The 10,839-nt window shown below is 36.2% G+C and overlaps 1 protein-coding gene across 3 annotated transcripts in view; it reads right to left on the bottom strand.

Moving 5' to 3' along the window:
- Positions 1 to 8,389: 8,389 nt before the first annotated feature.
- The window catches only part of ADAMTS19 (ADAM metallopeptidase with thrombospondin type 1 motif 19), a 286,879-nt gene continuing 284,429 nt past the window's right edge, over positions 8,390 to 10,839 (bottom strand). For 2 of the 3 annotated variants that reach the window (XM_054555896.2, XM_002815845.5), the window contains exon 23: positions 8,390 to 10,069. In XM_054555896.2, the coding sequence (XP_054411871.2) occupies positions 9,918 to 10,069 (152 nt within the window). In that variant the 3' untranslated portion in view covers positions 8,390 to 9,917. The remainder of the gene's footprint in view (positions 10,070 to 10,839) is intronic. The other variant, XM_054555897.2, reaches the window with a different exon arrangement.

Below are 10,839 nucleotides of genomic sequence, written 5' to 3'. Positions count from 1 at the left end.
ATTTCACATCTCTATAAACCCCTCTGACTCAGCAGGAAAGTTTCTCTTCTAGGGGCAGTGGGGTTACATGTGGAATGTATCAGCACTGGATCTCAGAAGAGTGCCATATGGCTTACAAGAGTCAGCGGCCAGGATGTTCTTGAATCAAGCAAGACACGGGAGAGTACTTATCTTCTTCACAGCAATAAACATGAGGGGGTGTGTTAAAAAATATCTGCCCTACTTATAGTTGTAAAACTGAATTAAGCAGTTAACATTTTCTCTAAGAATGTTTTGGACCAAAACTCTATCACTATTTTACAATACTAAAATAGGTTTGGATGGTTTTATAAATGCATTTACTAGATAAAGTAATAGGTACTTCATAATGACAGTTAATAACAAAACAGTGAAACCACAAGTGTTTCAAGAATCAAGTATATTATGTGTATGTGCATGTGCTTGGTACTTTCTGGATTTTCCTGGTTGCTGCCAGAATATATCTAATGAACAAATATTTCTCAGGCTGCTTGCTCTTCCTAAAAGATTCTTTGGGGAATAACACACACCTTCAAGAAGAAATTTACTTGTCTTTGGCTCTCTATATTGGCAAGTAGAGACACAGAACCTAGATCCAAATATATTTGATTAGGCTTTTTCCTTAGCCAAAGCATGAGGTAGGTGGTATGAGCCTTCAGTTTTCCTTAGGCATCCCTCCTTTCAATACTTCCGTCATTCCCTAGTTGCCCGAGGCTTCAATGCTGTCCCTTTCTACTTACAAGTTTAGTCTCAGCCTCTCCATCTTCTCCCACCATCCTTTGTCTGCCTTTACCCCAAAACCATCAATTCTTATTTCTCATTGCTATCCCTGTAGGTAGCCTAAATGACTGATAATCAGGAAATCAAGCTTTTACTTTTTAAAGTATAGATTCAGGGGGTAAAGGTGCAAGTTTATTACATGAGTATATGGCATAATGGTGGGGTCTGGGCTTCTAGTGAACCCATTACCCAAACAGTGAACATAGTATCAATAAGTGGTTTTTCAGCCCTTGGCCCCCTTCTTTTTTCCCCCCTTATAAAGCCCCCAGTGTCTGTTGTTTCCATCTTTATATCCATGTGTGGGTATTTCTTAGCCCTCACTTATAAGTGAGAACCTGTGTCTCTGCTAATGCCGGCTCTGCTGCCTGGAACCTTCCTTCCCACCCATGGCTGTTGACTACCTCCTAATTGTCACTCATGGGTCATCGCTGATACCTGGCCTTTTACAAAACCTTTACATATTTTTGCTAGTAGGTATCATTTTTCTCTCCTTTGAAAACTTACAGTGATTTATTTCTACTCTCATCTTCTTATCTTTTGTTTGATGCTGTATTTCACATTTTTGTTTTAAGGGCCTTTACACCAAAGGATACTTCACAAAAGAGCAGCCCTATAACATGGCCTCGTCCAAATGAGTCATGTCTGAAGACCCTAATGAAGCCCTTTGCTCAATAAATAATGATTGCTGTTGTTTCTTCCAGTCTATTAGGACTTAACTACGATTGAAAGTTGATAATCCAATTAAACTTTTAAAAAATGTCTTGGTGCTCCATTTTAAAATCTGTATTCCAACCATACTCAGTGAAAAAAAAGGATTCCATTGCCCAAAATGACATCCTCTGTAATTCTTTTCTGGTAGTTTATAGTTCATCAGCTCATCTTGAAGGTAGAGAGGTTCTGTTTTGTTAACTCTAACATTTTCAAAATTTATCTGATCACATAACAACTCCTTCATTGTTTTCCTGTTAACTCTTAAAATAAGTTACTTGATCATAATTTTAAAAAATACTGGCTTAGGGTTTCTAGTCCCTTATTGTCAATAATACCTTTGTTCAAGAGTGATGTAGGGTATAAACACATATAAATAAAGAGTTACTATATTGGAAGAGCAGTATGGTGGGAATGTGGATATCTGAGGCCTCTCAACTCTTACCATGCAACTAATCATTTGCTCTTTCTTTACAGCATTTAAAAAAATTACAGTATCATTTTCCCATGGATGGATTTGCATCCATAGTAATTGTTTCTGAACCACAAGAATTGGAAAAATAGAATTAAATACAGCTTCATCAGGCAAAACTGTTTATCTGTTGTTAGGTTGGTGCAAAAGTAATTGTGGTTTTTGCCACTAAAAGTAATTGCAAATACTTTTGCACCAACCTAATAATTCACATTTTCCCCTTTTATTCTCTCTCTTTTTTCTTTCTAGCTTTCAAGATTACTGAAAGCCAGTGGAAATATCTGAAAGTATTTCCAGCTCCAGTGCCTGCTCAGTGATCAGATGAGCCATCAAGTTTCATCAAACTGAGATAATTTAGAAATTATTTGCATAGTTTTGATTACAAAGAAAGACTGTGATTGGGTTATATAAATCCTGTGCATTTCTTATATTTTCAAAATTGGTAAATAAAGGTGGCAATTAGAATAACTGAATGCACAGTATTTATGTAATAGGGAGCCTTTATACATCCAACTAAATTGTGTTCTTGGGCAACATTCTGAGTCTCACTGAGGTTCAGTTTCCTCAGCTAAAAACAGATATTAACGGTATCTTAAAGGTTGCTGTGAGATTTAATATGTATAGTGGCCAACAGAATGCTCAGCACATATTAAGCACTAAAAAAGTTTGCTGTTATTTTGAGAGTGCATATGAACATGTATTTTTCACTTTAGGTATAACTGCTATAAAAGTAAAATGGGAAAAATTAAAAATTAAAGCCATATTAACAATCTATAGTTAAAAAATCAATTATGTTTCCCAGAGTCCGCCTTCCCTGTGTGATTCTAGGTGAGAATTGACCAAAAGAGGGACTTCCATGAGATTCTGAAGGCAAAATTGAAACAGTATCCATTAACCTGAAAGTCTCTTTTAGACAGATGCAGTATGTGCCTGGCAGACTGCAGCTTGACTTTGCTCTCTTGAACTCCAGACCCGTTTTTTCTTCCCAACTGTTGGTCCTGTTGCCCAACAGAAAAGTCAGATTCACTACCAGATGTTGGCTGTGAACCTATAAAGAAGGAAAGTGCACAGAGGCAACAATATCCCATAGATTTCCTTGCAGACTACCCCTTCATAGTTTTTCTTAGCTGGCTGTGCCTGCTCCTTGGATTGATTGGCTGGTGACTCCTCTAATCCTCCAACTCCTCTTACAGCCCTTCAGTTTCCCATCTCCTCTCACGGTTTTGTGAGCTCAACTGCATTATCCTATAACCCTCTGAAACTGCTCTGCTGACTGAACCAGCTAGAAGTGTTTCCAGGGAATAGAACTTTAACAATAAAATTTGAAACTGGTTCTCTTATCTGACTAGATTTAAAGATGTGAATGACCCTATTACCAGGGGTAAGTGGGATCCTGGCCATCCACGGCATGCAGTGATTCAACAGTTATTTAAATTCTCACCTATAGTCACCCCTAGTGCCTGTATAATCTAAGTGGCTACAGAGGCAATGTACAGAGTTACCAAGTATTTGCTGCATTAGAACCTTTTCACAGAAACAAAGAAAATAATGACTGTGGAGTTGATTCATTGCTTCTAAATGTGCTGAAAAACTTAGAGAAAGAAAATGATAAGATGGGATTTAAAGTCACAGTTCAAGGTCTAAGTTGGGAGCAGAAAAAGCTTCTGTGACTGCTCTGAAATAAAACCTTTAAATATTTTTATCTTAAAAATTGATACATAATAGTTACACACACACACACACATATATATATACCCACATATTTACATATTTTTGGGGTACATAGTGATGTTTCAGTACTTCCAATGTATAGTTATCAGATCAAGGTAATTAGCATATTCAGCATCTCAAACACTGATCATTTCTTTCTGTTGGGAATGTTCAGTATCCTTTTTCTTCTGGCTGTTTGAAAATATATATTAATGTTAACTATGGTCATCCTACAGTGATATAGAACACTAGAGGTTATTCCTCCTATCTAGCTGTAATTTTGCTTCCTTTAATAAATCTCTCTCTATCCCCTTTTCCCCTACCATTCCCAGCCTCTGGCAACCTCTGTTCTACTGTTTACTTCTATGAGATCAACATATTTTAGCTTCTGCATTTGAGTGAGGCATGTAGTGTTTAACTTTCTGTTTATTTTATGTAACATAATGTCCTCTAGGCTCATCTATGTTGCTGCAAATGATAGGATTTTATTCTTTTTTACGGCTGACCTGTATTCCATTGTCTATATATACCACATTCATCTGTTGATAGATACTTGGGTTGATTCCATATCTTGACTATTGTAAATAGTGCTGCAATAAGCATGGAAGCCTTTTATGGTTTCATACAGATTTTAGAATTGCCTTTTGTATTTCTGTGAAGAATGTCATTGCCACTTTGATAATAATTTCATTGAATCTGTGGATTGTTTGGGGGAGTATGGTCATTTTAACAACATTTTTTTTTGCAGTTCATGGCCATGGGATGCCTTTCCATTTGTATGTGTCTTATTCAATTTCTTTCATCAGTGTTTTAGTTTGTTTTATGTGTAGAGATTGTTTACTTCATTGGTTAAATTTACTCCCAGGTATTTTATTTTATTTTATTTTATTGGAGCTAATGTAAATGGGATTGCTTTCTTGATGTCTTCTCCAGGTTGTCATTGTTAGCATGTAGAAGCACTATTGATTTTTGTATATTGATTTCGTATCCTGAGATTTTACTGAATTCGTTTATCAGTTCTAAGAGTATTTAGGTTTTTTTAATATATAAGATCATCTCCTCTGCAAACAGGGCCAAATTTTACTTCTTCCTTTCCAATTTGCATGCCCTTTGTTTCTTTCTCTTCTGTAATTTTTCTGGCTGTGATTCTCAGCACTGTGTTGAATAAGAGTGGTGTAGGCTTCCTTGATTGTTACCATTTTTAGATGAAAAGTTTTCAGCTTTTCTCTGTTTAATATGATGTTAACTATGGGTTTAACACATACAGTCTTTACTGTGTTGAGGCATCTTAACACAGCAAACCTTTTTTAATTGTACTGCTGATTTTCCTCAGGACCATTCCCTATCTGTCATGTCTGCTAAATCCATACTCAGACTCAAGTCCCGGAAGAGCCAAGGGGACTAGGTAAAAACTGTGACTGATGAGGTTGTACTTTAGGGTTCTAAAAGAATTATGAGATTTTGCAAAGTCATATAAACTGTGTGGGGATGTTTCTTAAGGAAGTTAGATTAGGATGGAAGATATACAATCTTGGATTAGCTTGATTTTTTTTTGATATGTGTGTGGTAAGTAGAGATTCTGGATTAAGGTGTTAGTTGATGTGACTGAGAGTAATTCTAACAGTTTGACTGAAAACTGGACCCAATAGTGGTTCATATTGAGCAAAGTTGAGATGCCAGACTTCTTTGCTACAATGTAGTATAGAGAAAGGTGTACATTTAGGAAGATTGGTTTTAATATGATAGTTATGTTCATCCACCTGTTAAACATATTCCCCAAGTGGGCCCAGAGGGCATTCCCTAATCAAGGCTTTGAAAGATACAGTGGTGAAGGCAGCGTTGGAATCCTTAAAGAACTCTGTAGTGGCTATTCTCTGGAAGCCAGGAATAAGGTTGGGAAATGCTGCCATAGAACTGATCTTATAGAATTTAATGAGTATAATAAATTCCATGTGGCCAGGAATCAAGTGGCAGGATTTAACTTCCAAAGACCATGCATGCATGGATATTATAAAGAGCAGCAGATTCAACGTAGTAAAAGGAATTGCTATGGTCTGAATGTTGGTTCCCCCTGCCACAAAATTAATGTGTTGAAACTTAATACCCACTGTGATAGCACTGAGAGGTAGAGCCTTAAGGACGTGATTAAATCACAAGGCAGAGCTCTCATGAATGGAAGTAATGCCCTTACAAAAGTCTTTAGCAAGCATCCTTACCCCTTCTGCCATGTCAGGACAAAACGAAGGCACCATTTATGATGAGCATGTCCTTGCCAGACACCAAATCTTCTGGTGCTTGATCTTGGACTTCCCAACTACCAGAACCATGAGCAATACATTTCTGTTTATAAATTAGCCAGTCTAAGGTACTTTGGTATAGCAGTCCAAACAGACTAAGACAGGAACGGTTTGACCTGCAAAAATTTTTGGTTTTGACCAATTGACCAGGGAGTCCTTAGGACTGAAATATGTGGGCATTCTACTAAAGTGTTTCTTGATTTATATAACCATTATATCTCTATACTTAGTGAACACAAGTTGGATATGAATCACCATACCAGATAATTGCATTCCCTTTTTCAGTTTTCATTGGAGCGATGATTCTCAGACCCAGAACTTCCTGAATGAAGGGGAGGCCAGTTCTCTTTGAGAATGGTTCCTCAAAAACTTCAGGAATTTCACAGCTTGGTAAAATTTCTAGGAATTCAGTGACATGTTGAGATATCCCTTCTAAGTAAAGGACAAATTCCTGCCTCTAGCCCGTCCAAAAAGACACACATCCCATTTGGGCTGTGACAATGTATAACTCATTTTGGAATGCTACTTTACACATTATTACTGAGTAACCCCAAAGACTTCCAGTTTCATGTAGTGTACAGAATAAGGAGAGAATCTATAATCAGTTCAGGTTGCAACTGAAGCTACTCTGCTATTTAGGCAATATGGCACAGCAGATATGATGGTACTTAAAGAATCAGTGGCACATAAGGATCCTATATGGAGCTTCCGGCAGGATCCTATTGGTGAATCACAGTGAGGTCTTAATAACTTTGGAGAAAGCTGTGTCTTTTTTACAAATAATTATTTCTGTTTTGAAAAACTATTTCTGGTTTGCATTGAAATGCTAGTAAATGTTTAATGCTTGATCACAGGTCACCAAATTCTCATGTAACTTGAACTGCCCATTATAACCTGGGTGGTGTCTGACACCACCCAGGTTACCTGCACAGAATATCACTCCATCATCAAGGGTACAAGATTAGTCTTGAGCATAAGCTGAAGGTATAAGTTCCTTGAATAATTGTATCTGATGGTTAAGGTCCTACTACTGCTACATTGCCTCCACTCTCTCAACCCACACAGCCTCATAGAGAATTTATTATAATGAATTGACTGAGACAGAAAACATTTGGTCCTGGTTTACTAATGGTTTTTCACAATATGCTAGCATAACCAAGAGTAGACAGCTGTAGCTCTACAACCCTGCACGGAGGTGACCTGAATGATTAGTAAGAAAAATCCTCACAGAAGGAATTCAAGCTGTGCATATGGCTGTTTATTTTGACTGGAAGGAAAAACAGCCAGAGGTATGGATATGCACTAACTTATGGGCTGTGTTTAATGGGTTTGGTAGGAACTTGAAAGGAGCATGATAAAAACTGGTAATAATGAAGTTCTGAGGAAAAAGAATGTGGATAGAACTCTTTGAATTGTTTATATACTTATATTTCATTTGAATGTTCACCAAACAGCCTACTCAGGAGAAACTGATCTCAATCATCAGGTGGATAAGATGACATGTTCTTTTGATGTTCATCAGTCTCTTCCACGCACCTCTGTCCTGGACCAATACCCTCAAAAATAAAGAGATAAGGGTGGCAGAAGTGAAGATTATGCATGAGCTAGGCAACATGAACTTACTTTCACCAAGGTCAATCTATCTACAGTCACTGCTGAGGGTTCCACCTAATAATAGCAGAGAAGACATTACGGTACCCTTCTATGGGAGAAGCAACACACCATCTTGATTGTAGGTTGATTACATTAGACTCCTTCTATCACAGAAGAGGCAGTGGCTTGTTCTTGCGGAAATAGTCAGTTGATCTGAAAATAAATTTGCTTTCCCAGTTTGTAATGCTTCTGCCAAAATACCATCTGTGGACTAAACAAATGTCTCACTCACTGTTAGGGTATTTCATACAATATTGTTTTTGTTCAAGGAACTTGTGTGACAGCAAATAAAGTGTGCACAGGGGCTCACTGTTGTGTAAATCTCTCGTAGTACCATGCTCCCCATCACCTCAAAGCAGATGGCCTAACAGAATGATATGTCTTTTTAAGAAAGGTTTAGTCTCCTACCAGGTGGATGAAAACACTTTGGAGGTCTGAGATAATGTTCTCTAAGATATATATTTTCTGAACTATCAACCAATACATGGTGCTGTTTCTACCTAGATTTATGGATTCAGGAGTCAAGGGATGGAACTTACTATTTCAATTTTTCCTTGTCCCATTCATCTACTATTTCACATAAAATTTGTTGATATTGGTTAACCCTATATCTCAGCAATTAAATTAAAGGACTTACATAGGAAGGGTCAATCTAGGAAAAAGGTGACCTCGATATTAAAACACATTTATTAAAATGAAGGTGAAAAATATTAATGAGAGAAATGTAAAGAACTGTGAAGGTTTTGAGGTTTTACCCTACTTGCAACTTATCAAGTTAGCCTGTTATGATTTCAGGGCAGAAGACATGAGACTCCTGCATTAGAGACAAAGGACTTTATTACTCACAGCAATAGTAGTAGCCAGGGAATCAGCTTTTCCTGTACTGGCTCCTTGAGCCCCATTTCCCAAAGGGTGACATGAAGAGAGCCAGGTGACCTCAGAACATGCACTGGATTGTCTTATAGTAAAGAAACCCCAACTTTAGGGAACCTGAAACTTTTATAAGAAGAAGCATGTTTGCCCTTTGCTCCCAAGAGAGATACTATCTTCCAAGGCAGTTCACTCTACAAACATCCTCTAGAAGATACTCCAGAACAAAAGTAGACAGTACCTTTGTTCATCAGACATGTGGATATGTGACAAGTCTATGAAGAATTGTCTCTCAATGGGAAGTTTTACATATTTTATTGAAAAATCTAAGAAATCATGTGAATCATGTACAATATTTTCTCACAAGAAAAATTTTAAGCTGGCTTTTGAACGTTTCACATAATTGTAAAACTTTTTAATTTTTAAAAGGAAGAAAAACACAATGAAACTACCACAGTATTATATGCTTTCTGTTTTTCCTTGTTCCTCGGGAAAAGGCTGAGAAATATTAGTAAATTTTCTAATTATGATTCGTGAGGCTAAGTACTATACTCTTTAATAAATCTGCTAAAAAGATACAGGGAAATGGGTGGATCAATGTTTTCTTTGTTAAAAATATTTAAAAAAGCTAAAATCTAGTGATAACATGTTAAAATAATACACATTTTTTGTAAGATGTTACCATTTCTAACAATTTCTCTACACTATATCAACAGTGCAATTGTGATTCAGTGTAAATCATTACAGTGTTTCATTGTTACAATACTTGTGTTCAAGTACATGTTCATGAACATGATCAAAGTCTCTATTTTGACTTTTCTTTTCCATATCAAAATAAGGTTATAATTACAGCAGAATTTTTCCTATGGATGTCTATAAATCTGAACCAAATTCATAATACATTCTCTAAAAACCTGTTCAACACCATGAGGTTCATTATGTTTACACATCTCCTGCAGGTGACAGAAAATGGGCTAATTCTGCAGCAGGACACCAAAAAACAAAAATAGTTTCTCTTCATATATACCTAAACTATTATGCTAAGTCAGTATACATTCTGGATAATTCAATGTTATTGGTGGGGAAAGAGTAGCACCTTAGAGATAGCCCTAACAAACAACAAAACATTGTTTTAAGTATAATGATCTATTTTTTCTTTTTCTTTTTATTATATTACTGGATCCAACTAATTCATTCATATAAAATTATTTATGAAGCCATATAGTATAAATCAAAATGTTTGTGTAACCAAAACAAGCACCACATTGGATGTTTGGCAGGCAAAAAAATAAATTAATTTGATTAAATTATATGTAATCTGATAATATTTGGTCTGAAAAACATGCTAGTGTGTGTGTTTATAAATAATGTAATTGCAAAGAGCTGTGATCCAGCCAGCCTGCTAGAGGTCAACTCTTCTGCTGCAGCTTTTGGGCATAGAAGTCCCTGCATGTTTCACAGCAGCGCTGATACCACCGCATGTCCTGACATAGGTTCTTTTCACGTATCACTCGGCAGTACACTGGCCACTGATCTCCCAGGCACTTGAAAGTCAGAGCAGCTGTGAAACAGAACATAGTGAATTCATTCCATGCAGATATCATATATGTCAGTAAAAACAAACTTCAAGCGTTTAAGTGGGGCGGATTTTGTACACTCTCTTTGGTTCATTTATATTACCTTCTGGAATTTAAACAAGAAAGAGATACACACACATACACACCTCCTATGATTAAAAAGTAAAGAATGAATAATATTTTTACTTATAAATGTTTTTAGGCCTATTAAAAATATAATTCCCAGGTTCAATGTGTTGTACTTTTAAGCTTCAGTTTCATAGGTTGCATTTAGGTTGCTTTTGAATTTTAGTAGAGAAAATTAAAAAGAAAAATAAATGTGCTCAATATATCTACCTTTATGGGAATACAAATTAATAAATACTATTATTAGGGTTGAAATTACAAGGAAACAGCAAAGTAAAAATATGCTCACAGTTATTTCATATTCCTAGTTTCCCCAGATAACAGACACATCTAAATGGATTATCTGGAGCTGTGATTTCAGGCTTCTATAAAAATCAATGCATATCATCACAAGTGACTGAGATTTATAGCAATAGTTGAAGTGTTTGAAATGAGAACTTGGTATAGAATATTTGGTCATGTAGACTTGGCCTCCCTTTTTGTAAAACAGTGTGTTCTGGAATGCATAATGAAAGTCACTCCTGCTACAATTATTTCTTTTGCATGTGAGAATGAATTGTATTCTAATATAATTATTCTATTTTTAAAAACCTTAGATTTTCCTAACCATTGTGCTTCTGTATTTTGG

Source organism: Pongo abelii, chromosome 4 (assembly GCF_028885655.2).
Source record: "Pongo abelii isolate AG06213 chromosome 4, NHGRI_mPonAbe1-v2.0_pri, whole genome shotgun sequence".
Classification (NCBI taxonomy): Eukaryota; Metazoa; Chordata; class Mammalia; order Primates; family Hominidae; genus Pongo; species Pongo abelii.
The sequence above is the reverse complement of the archived record's forward strand: the minus strand, read 5'-3'. Positions and strand labels throughout refer to the sequence as shown.